Source organism: Dipodomys merriami, unplaced genomic scaffold, assembly GCF_024711535.1.
Source record: "Dipodomys merriami isolate MVZ:Mamm:240054 unplaced genomic scaffold, mDipMer1.0.p SCAF_34, whole genome shotgun sequence".
Lineage (NCBI taxonomy): Eukaryota > Metazoa > Chordata > Mammalia > Rodentia > Heteromyidae > Dipodomys > Dipodomys merriami.
This window is the reverse complement of record NW_027204937.1, coordinates 909,259-929,973: the sequence shown is the minus strand read 5'-3', so window position 1 is coordinate 929,973 and position 20,715 is coordinate 909,259. Positions and strand designations below refer to the sequence as shown.

At 52.4% G+C, this 20,715-nt stretch overlaps 1 protein-coding gene across 1 annotated transcript; it reads right to left on the bottom strand.

The window, feature by feature from the left end:
• Nucleotides 1-750: 750 nt before the first annotated feature.
• On the bottom strand, nucleotides 751-19,700 carry LOC138803513 (proprotein convertase subtilisin/kexin type 9-like). Its single transcript, XM_069987622.1, has 12 exons — nucleotides 19,512-19,700; nucleotides 17,382-17,573; nucleotides 13,132-13,306; nucleotides 10,459-10,622; nucleotides 10,113-10,254; nucleotides 7,294-7,490; nucleotides 6,498-6,681; nucleotides 5,969-6,142; nucleotides 5,572-5,720; nucleotides 4,545-4,713; nucleotides 2,850-3,034; nucleotides 751-951 (listed from the first exon to the last, which is right to left on the bottom strand). Exons 1-12 carry the CDS (start codon nucleotides 19,698-19,700, stop codon nucleotides 751-753), a joined length of 2,121 nt encoding a protein of 706 aa, XP_069843723.1.
• Between the last annotated feature and the right edge of the window lie 1,015 nt (nucleotides 19,701-20,715).

Here is a 20,715-nt window from a genome sequence, read left to right as displayed (position 1 = left end):
GAGTGAGACCACCACAGGAGAAGGCCCATACCCCCAGGGAGAAGCCCTAGAGCAGGTAGGCTCTGGCTGCCTTCACACCTTGCTCCCCTGCAGAAATAAGGTGCCCAACCTGCCACCTCCCTTTATATCACCTCACTTCCCACTGTATGCCTGGCAGGCCCTCCCCTCTCTGGCCCTGTATCTTGCTCCATAAAGCATGGGTAACCAGTGCATACACTGTAGAGCAGAACAGGGATCAGGAGAAGTAGGGATTGGGATGCAATCTGTCAGCCTCTACTGCAGGTGCTCCCAGTCGGAGACATAGCTGGAGGTGGATTAGAGTAAGGATAGCAAGGAGAAACTGAGGCATGGCCCTATGGTCACCTGAGACACGCTTGTCCTAGCTGGGGTGGCTCTCTCAATCAGTAATTCCAAAGGAGTTTCTACAAAGTGAGAAGACCATGAGGGGTCCCCAGCACCAGTCACCCTCATTTGTTCCTGCTAACACTGGCTCCTCTCAATCCAAGTGCCTCCTGCAGACCCGTGTCAACTCCTGGAGGCAAATGCACATGAAAGGTGACTTTGCTCATAAGTCTGCCAGGAACCACGCTTGCTGTCAAACCACCCTTCCTTGCTCCTAATGGGGGCCCATTCTGTAACTCTGGCAGAGAAGGGCACTCAGGTGAGAACAAGTTCTCTCAGGGCAAGAGTCTCCACCCCAGTCCTGCCCTGGTCAGCACCACCCGGCAGGTTGAGGTCTTTCCATCCACTCTATGCTTGTCCTGAAGGCTGGATGCGGCAGCAGATGGCAATGACTATTACAAATTCCTCACTGGTCTTCCCTGTTTCATCAGGATCCTGGTGCTTCACCACACACGTGTTGTCCACAGGGAAAGCTCCCAGGGTGACTGAGGTCTCAGGATGGGCACTGCAGCTGGTCAGGGTCCAGCCTGCGTCACAGCTCACGGTGACCTGCCAGAGTCCAGGGAGGACAAGTAAGGCCAGGTCCAGCATGCATGGTCAGGTCTCAGCCACCTGCTATACTGGCCCTACAAGCAACCCTCAGTGGGGAACAAAGTGTGAACGTCTGGCTTGGTTCTGCCCCTCACACCCCAAAGGGGCTGTGTCCAACACTGCCCACCACTCCCTCAGGGTGCTTCAACCCCAGCTTACCAGGACACTGCAGCCCAGACAAACATCTCAACAAACCAAAGCCCCTCCCACTTCCCACTTCCCTACAAGCCACACCTCCCACAGCCTTCCCCACCCAGTGATGGCAACTCCATCCCCCCAGCAGCTCCACAAGTCCTTGCAACAGCCCTCCACTCCTTGTTGCAGCTCATCCCCAGACCAGAGCCACCACCCTCAGGTCCCAAACTCCTCCTGCCATGGCCTCTAGAGGCTAGCTCTCAGACTCCAAGAGTCCAAGTGTGACCTGCCCTCCCTTCACAGATCTTCCTTCTTCCTCCAACCTTCCATGGTTGCTCAGGCATTCCAGCCCTGAACAACTCCCACACCATTTGTTAAGTGTTTCTGTGAGAGAGAGAGACAGACAGACAGACAGACAGACAGACAGACAGAGACAGAGACAGAGACAGAGACAGAGAGAGACAGAGACAGACAGCCAATCCTGGGGTTTGAAATCCAGACTTGAGCCTCAGTTCCCCTTCAGACTTCTTGAGGCTGTTAATTGGAGGTGAGAGTTTCACAGACTTCCGTGCCTCCACAGGCTTTTTACCCCAATCCTCAGATCTCAGCTCCCTGAGTATAGACATACAGGTATGAGTACAGACTCCTGGCTTGCTTTTTTGTTTTATTTAAGGCAATTCTGGGGTTTGAATTCATGAGTGCTAAGCAGGCTCTCTACCACTTGAGTCATAACTCTGGTATTTTTTGTTATACTTATTTTTCAAATACAATCTGGGAACAGGTGGGCCAGATTATGTGCAGTCCTCCTACCTATGCTACTTAGAGATAGAGAGAGAGAGAAAGAGAGAGAGAGAGACAGAGAGACAGACAGACAGACAGACAGACAGACAAAAAGACAGACAGACAGACAGATAGACAGACAGACAGACAGAGAGACAGAGACAGAGAAAATGACAAAGACAGAGAGACAGAGGGAGAGAGAGAGAGAAAGAGAGAGAGAGAGAGAGAGAGGCAGAGAGAGAGCTGCTAGTCCAATTGTACCAGCATATCAGTTTATTTGTTTAGATGGTTTTGTTGTTGTTGTTTTTCAATTACTTTTTGCCCAGGTAGGCCTCAAACTGAGATCCTACTTCTTCCTTATAAGTAGCAGGTATAACAGGCACAGTATTGTGTCTAGCCTCAGCAATACATCTCTCTCTCTCTCTTTCTCTCTCTCTCTCTCTCTCTCTCTCTCTCTCTCTCTCTCTCTCTCTCTCTCTCTCTCTCTCTCTCTCTCTCTCTCTCTCTCTCTCTCTCTCTCTCTCTCTCTAGTTCTGGGGCTTGAACTCACGGTCTACGCACTGTCCCTAAGCTTCTTTTGCTCAAGGCTAGCACGTTACCACTTCAGCCATAGCACCACTTCTGGCTTTTTCTGTTTATGTTGTACTGAGGAAATTGAACCCAGGGCTTCATGCGTGCTAGGCAAGCACTCTACCACTAAGCCACATTCTCAGCCCAGCACTGCATTTCTTTATGCCCTGTTTATGTGTGCTATCCTCAAAGTGGAACAGGGCACCTGGAGAGCAAACCTTACCAATCTGGACAGAAACAAAATCAAGCCACAACACTCACACACACATACACACAGCACAGGTGAATAGATCCTCCACTGTGCACTGACCACCCCAAGAGGATACAGCCCAGCCATCTCCACCCCACCTCCCACAACCTTAACCCTTCACCTTCTCCAAGGGGCTTAAAGGCCTGTACTTCTTCCTTGTACACTGCAGGCCCGGAGCATGGCAGCAGGAGGCATGGACACTGGCCTCCTTGTGTCCTGCACAACGTCTGGGCAGATTAGTACCTCTCTTAGGTGTGGTATGTGGGAAGACACCAAGATTCTCCACCTCCCAATGGGAGCTGCAGCCTGGAATAGAAGAGGGCCAGCTCACACCCTGGGATGCCGGACACCCTTTCCCTCAATCATGTACTTTATTTTTAGGATCCAAACCCAGGAAAACCCAGGAGCAGCTCTGAGTAGAAGAGACATTGCCTGAGCAGCAGGACTTTTGGCTTAGCTCTGATTTGAAGGACCTTGGGAGAGCAGCTCAACTGCTCTGAGCCATAGTTTCCTGGGAATCACATGGTCACCTCTCCACCAAAGAAGGGGAGCCCTGGGACAGGATCCCCAGGCCAGAAATGTTCAGCCGCTTCTCACCACAACCCCCCTCCCACCTCAGGTCCCTTCCCCATCCATCACCAGCTAGAAGATCAGCCTGAGCTTGGATCTGTAGGCTTGGGAATCAGGGTCACCTGACTGTAATATTGTGCCTGGCTTGCTGGAATTCATCAAGTCTCAGTTTCCCTATTTGTTAAAACAGCCAGAGCAATATCATCAACTCACAGAGTTCCTGCTTAGCTGAAGCAGAACATGCCTGGGAAGTCCCCGTACTGCCCATGCAGGACCCGGGCTCTGCCCACATTTGGGTTATGGTAGCCAGGACCAGAGCCCCTCTCCCGGCTGTGTGGCTTTAAGAAATGAATTCAGCCACTTTAGCTGCAAATGGAACTTGGCATGGGCTACGCAGTGAGTGCCTGTGGTTCTGCAGCTTTGCCAAAGGCCAGGCTTCCTGCCAGGCCAGCAGCCACATGGAGCTCTTGTCCTGGACGAGGCTCTAGCCATTGGGCTCATTTGATTGCTGCGAATACGAATCCAGCCAGCTTTTAACCCCACCTGACCCTTACTATTCCAGAGCCTTTAGAGTCCCCTGTGCTTAGCTGTCCAAGGCCAGCTCCTGACTTAGTGACTCAAGATAATTCCTAGAGCCCCTTAAGCCCCACCTGGTACCAAGCACCTTCCGAGCATGGCTGTAGCCCAAGATCCACAGTGCCTAGCTCCTCAGCGCAGGCCTCACCCATGACTTACAGACACTTTCCTGGGCAAGTTTTGACAGAAGGTCCTTAGCCCAAAGAAAGGACTTCAGAGTGATAGCTGATAACCTTGGCCACCAGAAAACATACTGTCCAGGATTAGAGCTGAGCATTCACGATGAGGACACTAGGGCTCAAGGCTGAGAAGGAACTTGCCAGCTACTGAGTGGCAGTTGGAATCAACCTGAGCTGTGCCCCACTTCTGACAGGCCTGAACTATGGCTCCCCACCACACAGCTGGTAAACAGCTCCCGGTGCCCAAGTCGGAGCACATCTGCCATCCCTCTCATCGCTGCCACTGAGGCAGGGGAGGAAGAGAGAGTTAAACAGAGAGAGAGGTGAACCTACCCAAGGCCACATGGCATGCAAGTTGCACATCTGGCTTAGCTATGACTCCTGAGGCTCCTAAATCTGCTGCTCACACTCATGGGGACCAAGTGAGGGACAAGGCTACTGACCAGCAGGAGGCAGTGCCTCTGACTCACCCTGGCGGGACCAGCCCCTACCTGTGAGGACTTGGTCAGGATCCGGGCAGTGGGTGTAGGTCTTCAGCCCCACCAAGGCTGGAGCAGCTGTGTGGACACTGCAGTTGGCTCGCGGGAGCAGGCAGCATCTAGCCACCGCAGAAACCTGACTATCTCCAAATGCCAGGCAAACGCGTCTGTTTCCTAGGATCTGAGAGTCCAAGAGAGGAATGGGAACTTGTTGTGAAGAGGTTTGGGGACTGGGGAACCTGGTCTGAGCGGGACCCAGTCTGCAAGTTCTGGTTCCTGAATCCTCAGCACTGGTTGGGCCCAGGCCGGCTCTGCTGCCATGTGCAGCTCAGATAAATCTTCCCAACACTGACAATGGCTTCCAAGTGGAGACAAGGTGACCTGAGACAACAGCACAGGGCCTGTGGGCTCCCTGACGCACCAGGCCTCTCCTGAGAAACCTCCCTAACATTGACTTCTACACAGAAATGTACACCCACCTCGCCTTCATGGCCCCCTACCCTTCCCAGGGCCACCTAGGGTCTGGAAACTCCATCAGCTACTTCTGCAACTTTGAAGTTCTCAGCTCACAGAGCCTCTGTCATCCCAACCTGAGGGTCCTGGTTGTGGATGTTCTTGGTTGGCAAGGACAAGGAAGGGGTGTGTCAGTACTGGGACTTGAACTCAGGGCCTAGGTGCTGTCCTTTAGGTTTATTATTCAAGCCTGGCATTCTACCAGCAGAGCTGCAACTCCCCTTCACGCTTAATTTGAGGTAAGAACCACATGACATTTCCTGACTGGGCTGGTTTTTGAACCACGATCCTCAGAGCTAAGCCTCCTCAGACATTAGAACAGGCATGAGACAAAAACACCCAGCATAGAGATGGCTTTAGGCAAGGCAGAGAGCCAAATCCACCGCTGTCCTTTCCCTCCTGTGCCCATGAGGGTGCTGTCTGTCCTGAGTCGCCCAGGAGCACCTGGACATGCCCAGGCCTTTGAAGTCGAGACAGGAATTGGAATCTAGAGGGCAGAAGATTGGGCACAGAGTGTGCAGCTCACCCCCACATGCTCGCCCTGCCTCTTCCCACTCTGGGAGAAACTGGAGCAGCCCAGCAGCTCCTCCTCCGGGTCACAGTGAGCCTCAGCAGCGTGTGTCAGCCTGAAGTCCCAGGGTTCTGACCACACAGTCCTGCAGAACAGCTGTCCACCTGCAACAAGAACAGGATAAGGAGGCTCTTGGGAGACTCCAGAAAAAGCTTCAACCCGAGGTGAGGGGGAGAAACTAAGATACCACATGAAACTTTGAGGTAAAACTATAGAGTTACAACAATGCCCTGGAGCCTGGAGTCCTATCTGAGGAGGACAGTCCTTCTGTCAACCAGGTTGGGGACTGTCACCATCTCATGGGCCTCTCACACCCCAGGTTGGCCTCTGCCTACCCACCTGCCCTGTTCACCTGTGTCCTGGGTGCTTGGGGGCAGTGCAGCCACCAGGTTGGGGGTCTTGAATCGCTCCTCCTCGGGGAACAAGGTGTCATTGATAGCATTTCTGATAGAGTAGTGGATCAGCCTCTGCCTCAGCTCAGCCACAGTGAGGTTTGGCTGGGCAGTGAGCATCAGGGCTGCAATGCCTGATGGAGGAGGGAGAGGTCAGACAAGGTGATGGCCTGGCCTGCCGTCCTCGCTGGGAACTCCTTTTAGCACACAAATGCACACACATGCGCACATCATGTGCTCTTCCCAAAATGAAGCCACCTGCAATCCCTTGCTTAGTGAAAGCTTGTCCTATTACCTCCAGGCCTTCATACTGGCCATTTTGTTCACCAGATGAACTCCTGTTTACCCTCCAAACCCCAGCGATGCAAAGTGCACCATCACCATCAGGTCTGCCCATTTGGTCCTCCTGCGCAGAGCCTGGCATATGGAGGATCTGGCCAAAGGGGCCACTGGAATCCTGGTGGCCAGGACAGTAGTGTAATGACTCACCAGCCACATGGGCAGCGGCCTGTGCGGTCCCACTCTTTCTTACATAACAAATGGTACAGTCTTTGTCAGCACTGACAATGCTTTTCCCAGGAGCAAAGATGTCCACACAGGATCCATAGTTGGTCCCCAGAGGTCCCTGGGTGAAAGGCTGGTCCTGGGAATCGACAGCCCCAACAGTGATGACCTGGAATGTGGCAAAGAGTAGAGGAAGAGGCTTCATGGGCACATGGATCGACTCCTATAGTACCTGTTTAAGCCCTTCTGAGAAAAATCTGGCTCATGAGCACAGCTGATACCCAATCCTGTTCTGGGACTTCCACAGGATATAGACAGTGCTCCCCATGCTTAATGTACATAATAGGAAGACAAATACTAAACATATAATGTTGTCTTCAAGAAGGCAGCATGCTGTGGGGCAACCCCTAATCAGCCAGGCTGGGTACAGGTGGTTTTAAGTTCAGCATCTCTGTAGGCCTGTTGGGCCAGTCTCAGGGGAAGAGGGAGAGTGAAGCAGCTTCCCCACATTTCAGGGCCCAGAAATCGGGGAAGTGGGACAGGTGTCCTCCTCCTGGTACTGCCAGACAAGCCCCACACAAGGCATGGGATCTGCAAATGTCAATCAGGAGGGGAGGCATGCCACAGGAGGAGGATTCCATGTGGGGGCGGGGGTTAATGTAGGGATGTGTTTTACAGGAAGGGCAAGACTCGCCCCAACCCTTGTCACACTGGGGGTGGAGGCTGGGCCTCTGACAACCTGCAACGCAGGACATGAGCAGGAAGCCCTGCTGGCACCTACCTCAGGAGACGACGCTGGAGAGTAGGCACAGGCATTGCTCTGAAAGTTGCCCGCAGCGGCCACCAGCACTGCTCCAGCCCTTGCCAGGCGCTTGCAGGCATCATTGATGCTCTGACTGTACCCACTCACCAGGGGCAGCAGCACTACCATGCGCTTGGAGGGATTGGAGACCAGCTTTTTCCAAAGAAACTCCAAGCCTGAGAGAACAGAGCCATATGACTGTCTGGAGCGGACACACTTCCTTCCTCCAACCCCTTCCCTCCAAAACAGCAGTGATGCTCATTATTGACAACTCCATGATCCTGTTATGTGAAATGCATCTTAATGTGTGTACAAACACACACACACACACACACACACACACACACACACACAACACACACACACACACGACATGGTTAACATTTATATCCATTATTCTTTTTTGTTTTAATGACTTCTGTTAATGTAGTGAGCCTTGCTCACTGTGATGGCTCAATCACATGATGGCTCAAAGGAAGCAGGAATTCTGCCTGCACACAACCTTCTGACTCAAGACTGCAGGTATTTCTGGGGCTGGGAAGGTGGCTCAGTGGTAGAGCGCTTGTCTTACATGCCTGAGGCCCTCAGCTTGATTTCCCAGCACCACATAAACAAAAAGATATTTAAAAAGCCGGAAGTGGCACTGTGGCTCCAGTGGTAGAGCACTAGCCTTGAGCTGAAGAGCTGACAGACAGCACCCAGGCCCAGAGTTCAGGCCCCACAACTGGACCCAAAAAAAACCTACAGGCATTTCTAGCCTGCCTGGCCTCTCCTGCAGATTGGAGGCTCAACCACCAGATGGCAAGAGTCAGTCCTCAGATCTGGACCACACACACACACACACACACACACACACACACACACACACACACACACACACACACACACACACACACACACACACACACACACACACACACACACACACACACACACACACACACACACACACACACACACACACACACACACACACACACACACACACACACAGAAATACACACACACACACACACAAACACACATTTCCCGTGTGTACACATGGGAGTCATTAATCACGACTGCAGCTGCAAACTGGCCAGTCCCCAGAACTTCCCCTGCTCGCCTCTCTAGATGACTGGTTTAAAAGATGCTCACAACAACCTGTCCTTACACTTTTCCAGGCCACAGGTCTTGAGATGGAAGCTTGATGTTCTGAGAATGAAGGCAGACTTCACGATCACTCACCACACTCTAGGCCTGGCTCCAGTGTCTCTTAGAGCATCCCACCCACAGAAACCTGAGCCTGTCCTGGCTGCCTGCTGCCAGCTGTCAACCCCATTATAAAACAGGCACAGGTACTCTGGAGGTCTCCAGGGTTCCAAGGAAAGCTGGCTGCCATCCTAGGGAAATGGGGCTCGCTCCCAACTATGATCTGCCTCTGGCCATCCAGCATGACCTGGAGTCCTGGGGTCTAAACCTGCCTAGGGCAGGCACCTGCAGCAAACAACCCTATAAACTTAGCTCCTGGCAACACACTAGTGTCACTACACTGGCCCCTCAACCACTCTTGGATCTGGTCCTCGGTGGCCAAGGGAGGAGTTGGAATCTTACTGCCACATGCCTAGAGGACAGCTGCTGAGGAGGGAGGGGGAGTGGGCATGGCAGTGGGGGTGACAAGCACAGTCACAGCTGTAGTTATTAGACCGCTGCGCTGTGCAAAGCTCTGTGCTCAGTCACACCTCATTTCAGTCACTGTGCACAGAGGAACTGCTGATTGTGGTGGAGGTGACAGCTCCTCTGTGTGAGCCCTGCTCTGGCCGGGTGATGCCATGACTTAGACTCCAAAGAGGGGCTGCTCTTCCCTGTGCCAGGCCCAGCATCAAAGCCTTCCCTCCACTCATCACCTTTTGGAATCAAAGGTCAAGGCCAAGGTCAATCAGCAGAGGCATGAGACAGGCACAGGGGTCACTGTGATGAGCCAGGGTCTCTTGATCCCTGCCTGCAATGGAACACAAAGCTGGAGCCTCTGTGAATAAGATTTGGGGCAGTGTGTACCTCTGGACTACATGCAGTAGAGCATCTGACCAGGGGCATGGGCTCTTGGGGAAAGTGAGTCAGCCTCCACCCAGTATCTTCTCTGTGAGCCAGGTTCTTCTCTGTGAGCCTGGACAAGTCGCCCTCTCTAGCTGGTTTCACTAACTGTTAATGGATGTCAACTGCCAGCACCAGGAGTGGCGTCCAGAGCCCTTGGCTCAGCCTTTGGCCACTACAGCTCTGTGCAGAGCTCCCTCCTTGTTCCCTGTCCATGGCCACGACAGGCCTGGCTCTCAGCAGGAACTCTCAGACCCGGGCCCCACCTCTCCTCTCCATGCAGTGGATGAAGAAACTGGGATAGTCTGGACAATGGGTTGCCGGTTCCTCCACCAATCTGCTCAGCCAAGGTGACATATGGAGCCAAAGTAGGGAGAAATAAGCCCCACCATGATTGGAGGGGAAACTGGATTTCTTTCTGTCTCCTCTGGGTCTGTGGAGATCTAAGCCCACATGACAAATGACACAGAATTCTGCAAGCACAGAGCACATGGAATGGAGAAGGAGCATGGAACAGGGGCTCACTTGGGCTGGGTCTCTGCTCCCTTGAGCCCTCAGTCTCTCCACCTGCACTGGCAAACTTGAGGGTTCTGCTGCTCCTCCACTGGTACGCTGTGGCAGAGGCTACCATGCCCTCTTGGGTCTGGAGACATTGCTCCTCCCTAGCTGAAGCCCTTGCCCCCACGGCCAGATGGAAAGACAACAGAATGGGAGCTGCCACTCACCCATGACGATGCCGCTGACGGTGCCCTTCCCTTGGCAGTTGAGCACACGCAGGCTGTGTATCTTGATGTCCTTGGCCACGCCAACAATCCGACCGCTGACCAGAGCTGCCAAGTGGGTACCATGGCCTACACAATTAACCTCCTGCTCCACCAAAACAAAGACCAGATGAGAAAGCCATCTACCCCATGATTTCCCAACAGACCCCGGATGGACTGCAATGCCCACCCTCCCTGCCTACAGCTGAGGACTGGGGATGGACGGTGATGGCTGGGGAGGGTGGCCATGGTGCTCCAGGTCTGGTGGTCCTCATCTTCCTCTGGGATGGGCTGGGGAAGGATGGCTCACCTGTGTCCTGGGCGCACTGGTGCTCTGCCACTCCTCCTCAGGCCCTCTCTCCAAGTCAGAGATGTTGATCCTGCCCTTAATTTCCAGGTGATTAGGTTGGATGCGAGTGCCCAAGAGATACACCTCCACGGGTTTGTCCCTCTCTTCCCACAATGACATTTGTACTAGATGAGGAAAAGGAGAACCGGAAGGATGATGTTATGGGTGGTCATTTGTATCAATGGTGGCATGCTCTGCTTACCAATTATGCACACTGTTTCAAGGACTGTACATGAACTTAATCTTCGAAAAGTCCTCCCACTACCTCCTATTGGGAATATTTTACTGACCAGGCCAGTGAGACAAGAGATGTACAAGCCATTATATTGAAAACGAACTTTACAACTTTGATGAGATGGGGAGGATTGGGTGGGGCATGGGATGGGGAAATATGGGAAGGCATGTGAAGGGGAAACAAAGGAGGAAGCTATAATGCTTGATAAGAAATGTACTCATTATCTTGCCCATGTAATTGTAACTCCTCTGTACAGGATTTTCACAATAAAAAAAAGAGATAGGAAACTGTCCAAAACAATGTAGGTGGCCAATTCGAGAGAATCAGGAAACTCACCAATAGCATGCTGCCTGGGTCTTGTTATCAACTCAAATGGCCCAGCTCCACCTTGAGCTCTGTCATTGGCTGGGAGCAGCCAAGAGGCAGGGCCTCAGTGACCTGCTCTTACTACTGGTTCTCTTGAGGCAGGATTACAGCAGCACAAGCTCTATGGTTTTCCTGCTGACCAACTCGAACTACAGTTAGTGAAACCAGAAATTCAAGGTAAAATGATCAGCCATGCCACACTCCCTATGAAGCTTCTGAATAACAAGCCTCCATGACCTTGTCCTCTTTTCTCTGGTGGTTGCTGGCTTTCCGTGATTTAGAGCCACCTCACTCCAAGTTCTACCCATCTCCACAGAACCTCGTCCTCTAATCTCCATTCTCTTACAAGGTTTAGGTTTGAGGATAACAAACAGGCTGGTCACCTGTGCTCTTGGTCTCTCTCTTAATGAAGGACAGCACTGATACTCCCAGCCTACATTATAGCTGACCATATGGTACTTCCCCTATCCTGTCCCAGCCCAACAGCTTCTAAATGGCCTCTTCTAGCCAAGTCCTTGAGAAGACTCTAGAAGACTCTAGCCCTGTGCCCCACTCCTCCAGGGAGGGACAAGGTCATCATGGGCATCCGTAGGGAAGAGGAAAGAGACTGTCTACTCCAAACCTGCAGGAGAGGTGGTCACTAGTGGCCCCAGAACAGATCCTTTTAGACCTATCTGGAGGCTAGAGGTGTAGCTCAGTGGTAACGTCATAAATTTGAGGCCCTGGATTCCAATTCCAGTACCACCACCAGACCTTATCTGGATAAGAGATCTTTCCAGTAAAAGATCATCCAGGATGAACCAGTGGCCCTAAATTCAATTCAAAGTGGACTCACACAAGAAGGAAGGGAAGGCTCGGCATAGTGGCTCACATCAATAATACCTGCTATTTGTGAGTCTTAGACCAGTGCATCAAGGTACAAAGCCACCCCAGGCAAACATTTCACAAGACCTCATCTCAACCGATAGCTAGCAGTTACTCAGCAACCAAACCAAGGAGGATTGTGGCATAGGTCTCATATTTCTCGCATAAACATGAGAACTTATCTGAAAATAACTACTATGTAAATGGTCAACTGGTAAAGGACCTGCCTCCCAAGCAGGAGGACCTGAGTGTATACTACATGACTGTAAAGGAGGAAAAAAATGAATAAAGTTGGGCATCAGTGTCTCAAGCCTCTTGTCTACTTGGGAAGGTGAGATCTAGGACATTAAAGGTGTGAAGCCAGCCTGGGCAGACAAGTCCTCTAGACTCCATCTCCAATTATCTAGCAAAGTCGTTTCCAAGCATCTGTGTCAGGCTTGTCTAACACTCAAGGGTCCAGTCAGAACCTCTGATCCTCTCCCAAGCAGGTGCCCTTACTGCATTCCCCAGCTCAGTGTCATTGGGAAGTCACACCCACCCCCCATACAGTTATTTTCCTGGTCTCCCCCTCTGCCTCTCTCTGCACAGGCAGAAGGAAATGTGGGCAGAGAGGCTTGGAGGCCGGGGGAGACTAGAGACCTAGATGGGGGAAGCTCTGGAGATCTGGTCTTATTTTGAGGACTGAAAGCTATAGAGATTAGAGACTGTAAGTCACAGTCAATCCAGCCTCCTCCTCTGGCAAGAGTGGCCTGCAGGAAAGAAGATGAGAGAAGGAATTATGAAGGTGGTTGTTCAGGCACCAGTGGCTCAGGCCTGTAATCCTAGTTACTCAGGAAGCTGAAATCTGAGGGTGGCAGTTCAAAACCTACCCTACAGAAAAGTCTGTGAGGTTGTTATCTCTAATTAACCAGCAAAAAGTTGGAAGTAGAGGTGTGACTCACGTGGTAGAGCACTACTTTTGAGCTGAAAAAAAATGAAGGGACATCACCCAGGCCCTGAGTTCAAGGCCCCAAATTTTACAAAATTCAGGTACAATAAGAATCTTGTATGCTGAGTACCAGCAGGGGGCGCAGTCCCAAGTGGGGTTTGGAGAGGACAGAGAGAAAACAGGCAGGGGGCCAGGTGCCAGGACAGGGAGGAGATGTGGGCCATGGCAGCTGTGGTCTTACTGCTGTGGTTGAAGCTATGAGACTGGTTCCACTCAGGAGAAATCCGCCGCAGGTTCCACAGGATGCTCCGAATCTGGTTCTGGTGACGGATAATCCGATGCGGGGTCAACAGGAGGCTCTGTGCAAAGGCAAAGGAATCCTCCTCGATGAACTTCACCCGCCTCAGATTCAGGATCTGCGGATGCCAAGGACACAGGATCTCAATTTCATGAGTCACTTAACCAACAGCACCCAGCACTTGCCGCACCTGATCCCACCAGTGCCCCCAGCATGGCCCACCCACAGTCCCCCTCCCATGGACCTGAAGACAAACCAGGGTCCTCACTGCTCTCCTAGGCTTGGGAGTGGAGGAAGCTGGGACCATTGCCCCCACAACTGGTAGCTGAGCCCACATGAGTGGCAGGAAGGATTCAGCTTGCACATCTCATCTGGGAGCCATCCAGTGCCAGTTTTAGGCAGGCTGGACAGTGGGGGAAGTCCCTTGGACCAGGACTCCATGTGCACATCAGGATGTCAGCACTGGCCATCCTGGGTGTTCACTCCCTTCCCCTGTATTTGCTTCTTTAGACCACAGTGTCATGAACCCTAATGGTGACAACTGGGTTCTAAGCCAATGCAGAAGTTCGAGGATATGGGAGAGGGTAGAGACACTGTAGAGAGCTGCGAGAGGCCGCACCTGGAAGATGGTGCCAGCTTCCGCCCTCCGCCTTCCCGATGGCGAGTGCTCTCTGTGGTAAACAACTCCTGATATGGCTAAGGCAAAGAATCTGGCTTGCTTCCGCGCACCTGAACCTATTGGTGGTTCCCACGTGGCGTATCAGGGTTGGCTACCCAGCGGGTACTTAAGGCTGTGGGGAATTCTCCCCGGGGTTTGGAGTCAGAAGATTACAAAAAGGTCCTGAATAAACTGCGAAGAGAAGAGTCCGGTGTCGCGTCTTCCTTGCTGGTCGAGGCGGTAGCGACACGTGGTGGCCCGTACGGGGACTCAGCCATAACCCCAACGAGGACTCAGAACTCTCTGCGGTCAGGGTGGTGCACCGGTAAGTCCCCAGTTAAAAGGGGAATCCGCGACAAAAGCGGGGGTAAGTCCCCAGGTAAAAGGGGAATCCGCCACAAGAGTGGGGTGTAAGTCCCCAGGTAAAAGGGGAATCCGCCACAAGAGCGGGGAGTAAGTTCCCAGGTAAAAGGGGAATCCGCCACAAGAGCGGGGGGATTTTTGCTCCTCTGGGTAGATAAAGAGAGAGCAAGAACCCGGGGCTAGTCAGTAGAGTAGCCAAAAGTGAAAGTAAAAGTTTGTTTACCAGCTTTAAATGTTTAAAACATGGGCGCTTCTTCTTCACACCCAATTTTTTTGGCTCTCAATGAGCTACTGCACTCAAAAAAGTTAAAAATAAAAAAGAGTACTTTAGAGAGATTTTTGAATGAATGTGACATCGTTGCCCCGTGGTTCGCTGTCTCCGGAAGCCTCACGGTGGCCTCTTGGGAGAAACTAGGGAGGGACCTAGATTTTGCCTCTGAACAAGGAACGCTTAAGAGCGGAGTGAGACCAATATGGAAACTGATAAGAGGCTGTCTCGAGGACCAGCGTTGCAGTGAGGCGGTAGAGAATGGTCAGGCCGCCCTAGAAATGCTGCAGGAAGAAAGATCGGAATGGGCAGACAGCGAAAAGGAGGAGAGCAGGGGGGCGGTTATACCCTGATTTTGCCGAACTAGAGACCTCTGAGTCTACAGACTCAGAGGAACTACAATCACTCATAGAACAAATAGAAAAAACAAAGATAAGAAAGAGGAGGAAAGGGAAGGAGAGAGAGGACCCAGATAAAGACGAATGCACGCCCTCCGTGCACCGCCCCACACCTTCGGCCCCTCTGCTCTATGCGGAGGACCCTGGAAGTGGCAGCCCCGGCTGTTCTTTCAGCCCAGGCGTGTGGAAAGCGGTCAGAGCCGAGTTACATCTAGCCTGTCCAATATTTCAGGATCCACAGGGACAGCGGTATCATGAACCCTTAGATTTTAAGGTTATAAAATCTTTAGCTGAGTCTGTGCGGACATACGGAATCACAGCCTCCTTTACTGTAGCCCAGGTGGAGGCCCTAAACAGACACTGCATGACACCCGGTGATTGGAGTGGGCTTGCACGAGCTTGTTTGAGCCCAGGTCAGTATTTAGATTGGAAGGCCTTTTTGATTGAATTTGCTAGTGAAGAGGCTGCGGCCAATCAGGCTGGGGGAAACCCAGCTTGGGACAGAGATATGCTGCTTGGACAGGGGAGATTCGCCAATCAGCAGATAGGCTACCCGGTTCAAGTTTATGAACAAATCAATAAAATTGGCATAAAGGCATGGAAGGCCTTACCAAATAAAGGCGAGGTGAGTGGCAATCTCACCAAAATCCTGCAGGGCTCTATGGAGCCGTTTTCGGACTTTGTTGCTCGTATGGTCGAGGCCGCTGGCAGAATTTTTGGTGACCCAGACGCAGCCATGCCATTAATTAAACAGCTTGTTTACGAGCAGTGCACTAAGGAATGCAGAGCCACCATAACCCCATATAAGAATAGGGGACTAGAAGCATGGATGAAAGTTTGCAGAGAGCTGGGCGGACCACTAACTAATGCTGGATTAGCTGCTGCTGTGGTGCAATTAACCCAGGAGAAAGGGGCTGGGAAGTGACTCAGTGGTAGAGCATTTGCCTTGCATGCATGAGGCCCTGGGTTCGATTCCTCAGCACCACATAAGCAAAAAGAAATGAAAAAAGCCAGAAGTGATGCTGTGACTCAAGTGGTAGAGCGCTAGCCTTGAGCTGAAGAGCTGAGGGACAGTGCCCAGGCCCAGAGTTCAGGCCCAGGAAAAAAACCTATTAAAAAAAACGCTGCAAATTTGTCTAAACAGTTGTCTAGTTATCTTTTAGGTAATTGAACTGGGGAGTTCGACAGCCTGATGGAACAGCTCAGGGTTGCCATCGTCATGGTGAACTCGACCCGAGAGGATGCCGGATTGGCGGAGGGGTTATCTTCATGGATCTCCGCTGCTATGATTCATCTCAAGGAGGGGGCGGGTTTAGAGCCCTGATAGTCCTCCTGGTGTTAGCCTCCTTGGTATGTCTGTGGTGCATTTGCCAAATTAGAGGTTCTCAGCGTCGCAGTGCAGCCATGATTATCCAAGCCTTTACAGTCATTGGAGCAGGTCAGTCCCCCTAAGTGTGGCTAGCCACCCTAAAACAATGAACACAGATTGCAAAGCCAAAGTACTGCAGTCGAGAGGCATGAGTTTTGCCCTCGAGGAGAGCATGTTTGATTGCACACGGGTTCGATTCGCCTTTTCCCGTCCTTGTGAAAAACGAATCAATGGACAGGCTGAGTCATCCCTAGAGAAGGAGCCCTCTGGGAGAAGGCTTGTATGCAGTCCTTGCAATTACACAACAGGGATCAGACCTCTGTTCTCATCTGTGTTCTTTAAACAAAAAAGGGGGAACTGTAGAGAGCTGCTAGAGGCCGCACCTGGAAGATGGTGCCAGCTTCCGCCCTCTGCCTTCCCGATGGCGAGTGCTCTCTGTGGTAAACAACTCCTGATATGGCTAAGGCAAAGAATCTGGCTTGCTTCCGCGCACCTGAACCTATTGGTGGTTCCCACGTGGCGTATCAGGGTTGGCTACCCAGCGGGTACTTAAGGCTGTGGGGAATTCTCCCCGGGGTTTGGGGTCAGAAGATTACAAAAAGGTCCTGAATAAACTGCGAAGAGAAGAGTCCGGTGTCGCGACTTCCTTGATGGTCGAGGCGGTAGCGACAAGACACCAGCAGGAATTGTGGGCATAGTGTGTGTGTGTTTGTGTGTGTGTGTGTGTGGGGGGGTGTGTTCATCCCTCTCTCTGCTCTGGAGCATACCCCACTTGCACACCCTCCTGGGTTCTCCCTAACCTTTCTGTCACCTTAGCTGAGGGCACAGGCTGCAATGTACCAACACAAAGACAATGGCCAGGTGAGCCAGAAGCTGGGGGTCAAGCTCTACCCTCTGAGACCATGTGCTCCCTCTGCACTGAGATCCCTCCTTTGATGAGAGTGAATGGACAAAGTACTATTAGGGTAATTGGCCAGGTTAACAAAGAAGCTGCTTGAGGAGGCTGGCATTACTGGCATCACTGAACTAGAGATGCACCAGTACCCAGTAAGTGTCTGCTGTCTCCTGAGTGTCCACCAGATGGTGAGTGAGGCCTTTCCCCAGCAGAGAGAAATGCATGCCTGAGCAGGGACTCACCAGATCCAGTGTGCTCACTTTGTCAGATTTCATCAGGATGCCAGGAAAGAGGTCTTTGAAGACGTGCAGCACTTTGAACTTCAAGCTCCGCCTGGTAGCCTTGCTCTGAAGGTTGTGGACAATACTCTCCATCTGCTGTCTCTCAGATTCCTTGAACATCACCAAGTAGGTGTTGGGCACCTTCCAGGCACTCTTGCCACAAGGGAGGAAAAGGAGCATGAGGACATCAAAAGAAATACCCCCTTCCTTTCTACAGATTAACTTAGAGCCCAAAAGACCAGTGACATAGAGAGACTACAGATACCAGCTGACTCGGTGAGGCTTAAACCTCTCCACAACACACACAGTGACATCACCCACAAACAGATCCACACACTTCTAAACAAGCCATCCATTTCCTAGGGAAATTGGAGGCTACCCGTCAGCCCAGTGACCCAAACTCCTTCCCAGTCTAACACATCTCCATTTTTTCCCACCAGAAGCAGCCCAAGATGTCACACAGACTTCAGAGCCAGGAAATTATGGATCTGAGCCCTACCACTCCCAACAGTTATTGGCCAGGAGCAAGCCACTTAACCATCCTGTGCCTCAGAGTCTCTGTATTCCAGAGACTGCTCTATCCACATCACACCACGTCCAGGGAATCAGAGCAAGGCCGCTTCCACAGGGAGAGAAGAGGCTCTGTGAGCCGTGGTTTCTCATTACTGTAATGGAAGGATAGGTTGAAATGATTTTCTACTTATAAAACACAAAGAAGTCCTCATTCTGGGCCAGTGTGGCCTCTCTATAAGTGAAGGGACTCCTGTGTACTCCATAAGGTACCTGCTCTACCCTGTCCCAGTCCAACAGCTCCTAATGGGCCCATCTCAGCCAATAGGTAGACATGGTAGTGGGCACCTACCATCCCAGCTCCACTGACCTTAAAGGAGAAATAGCCAGAACAAGATAGAGGCAGTAGATTGGATCCAAGCACATCCTATGCATGTATGTAAATCCCACAATGAAACCCCTTTAGACAACTCATGTATGCTAATAAGACATTGAGAGCACCAAGGGGCTGGAGGGATGCTCAGTGGTGGATGTCTGCCTAGCAAGGGCGATGCCCTCAGTTCCAATCCCAACACACTTCACACATGCATTCTAAATCTGACTCCACAAAAGTGCTCATGGGATGAACATGTGGACCTGAGGAACTTCCTTGAACAAACTCCCACAGGGATGAACACCCTCTGCTACCTGGTCCCGGTGGCTGTCCAGCCTCTGCTCGTGCACCTCTTAGGATAGGACACTCAGCCTTGTACAATAGATATGGGGGGGCGACAGAAGATGTGTAGTGATGACTGGAAATGCCCTCGTTATGATCTATCTACTTATTTTAATTAAGTTTTTGAGACACTGTCTCACTTTAAAGCCAGGCTGGCCTCAAAATCACAGTCGTCCTGCCTCAGCCTTCCTAACACTGGGATGACTGGAGTGCACCCTGCTGAGCTCATGGCTTATTATCCACACCACAGCCCGACAAGATCCCTAGAAAGGTGGAAAAAGACCCAGGGATTAAGGCAAAAAGTGCTCTGAAGCAGATCAAGGGCCTGGCAGCCTGTGGCCCAGCACAGGCCCCTTGGGTGTCTCCACTCCATCCCAGAGGCTGAGCAAGTCAGGTGTGGCTAGGAGGAGACAGCAGCTGCCTGACTGTGACAACCCATCTCTCTGTGGCCTTGCAAGCTGTGATCAACCAGTCTCCTTTCCCCTTCATCCCCTCTGAGCAGCCAGACACATCACCAGTACCTGCTTACACCATGCCTGCTGCTGGAGCCGACACTGGCCACCTTGGGACTGCAGCCAGACCTCAGGCAGGCGGTCTGAGTGCACTACAAGCCCTAGCCCCACCCCACCGTTCCCCCGACCCTCTGCCTCCAGGTACAGCCATGCACTGCTGCCAGTCCTGGCAGATTCTGCTAACCTATCTCCCCATCTGGTGCCTACAGTTCCCGCACCGCGCTAAGCAAGTGGCCAAATGAAGAAAAGGCTCTCTAGTATCTTCGCTTTAGATTTTCCCTTACACTGGGGAAACTGAGGACAGAAAAGTAATGACATCCACGAGGCTCCTCAGTACCCCCCCCTTCTCCCCACCTCAGAGCTCCGGTGTATGGTGGTTCTGGGCTCATGCTGGTTCTCCAATGGTGGGGTGAGCCCCAAGCTCTCCCTGTCTCTGTCCAGCTGCTCGTGGGCTCTGGACTTCGCAGGGCTCAGCAGCAGCAGCAGGACCAGCGGCAGGGCCCGCAGCAGCCACCGCAGCCTCCCAGAGCCGTCGGTGCCCATCAGGCAGGAGGACAGATGTGCACCTGGCACTGACGCCCAGATCCAGGACCCGTGAAGGGACAAGCACACGGCCACGCAGGGCAGCCGGGCTGTCTGGCTCACGGTGTGGGGCCCGCCTGCAGCCCAGTGTCTCCCAGTCGGGGGAAAGAGACCTAGGTGCCGAGGGCTGTACACCTGGAACCCAGGACGGTCCCATCTGATTAAATACTAGTGGAGCCCACCCCCTTCCACACACGCCCGCAGGCCTGGAGCATGAGGTTTCAGTCTCATCCTGCCCTCCACACTCTGTCAGATGGCCCTTGCCCAAGGAGCCAGTGGGCGGGTGTCGAAATAAAGTCCCAAATTCTAATGGAACTGGACACGAGTCCTGCCCTCAGGTCTCTGTCTCTCACCTTGAGTTGTCACCGTCCCCTCAGGGTGCCTCTCGATGTGACTGTGAGTGACTCCACTCAGTCTCATGGAGGAGTCCTCACTTCCCACCCATCTCCTCCCAGCACTCTAAACTTAGCCTGGATCCCTCTCTGGCCTCCCCCTCTTCCTTCTGTGCCCTGCATCCCAACCCCACCTAGGCCTCCACAAAGAGGGATAGCCTGGATTCTCAGTTCAAGTCTACAGGAACTGGATCTTACAATCTGAGATGACACAGAGATGCAGTCACATCTCAGTGTTGCAAGCAACTGAGTTTGTAAAGATTTCTTAGCACATGGCTAAGAGCCCAAAGGGACAAGCATCCAGAAAGCACCAGGCAGAATGGTGAAAGGGGGGACCGGCAGCCCAGTCCATGTGGGCTCTCCCCAGTGGCTTGAGCATGCTTGGCAGGTAGCAGAAGATTCTCAGTGCTGAGCTGGGCCCTTGGGGGTTCACAGCTGCTGCCCTTCCCACCTGCTTGCAGAGCCTCCGAAGAACCACAGGACCAGCCCTGGACCAGCCATGGACCAGCAGGGTCCTCAGTGACATGTAGAGGAGGGAGGTGCACTCCTTGCTCCTTTCCATGAAGCACCACCTTTTTGTCACA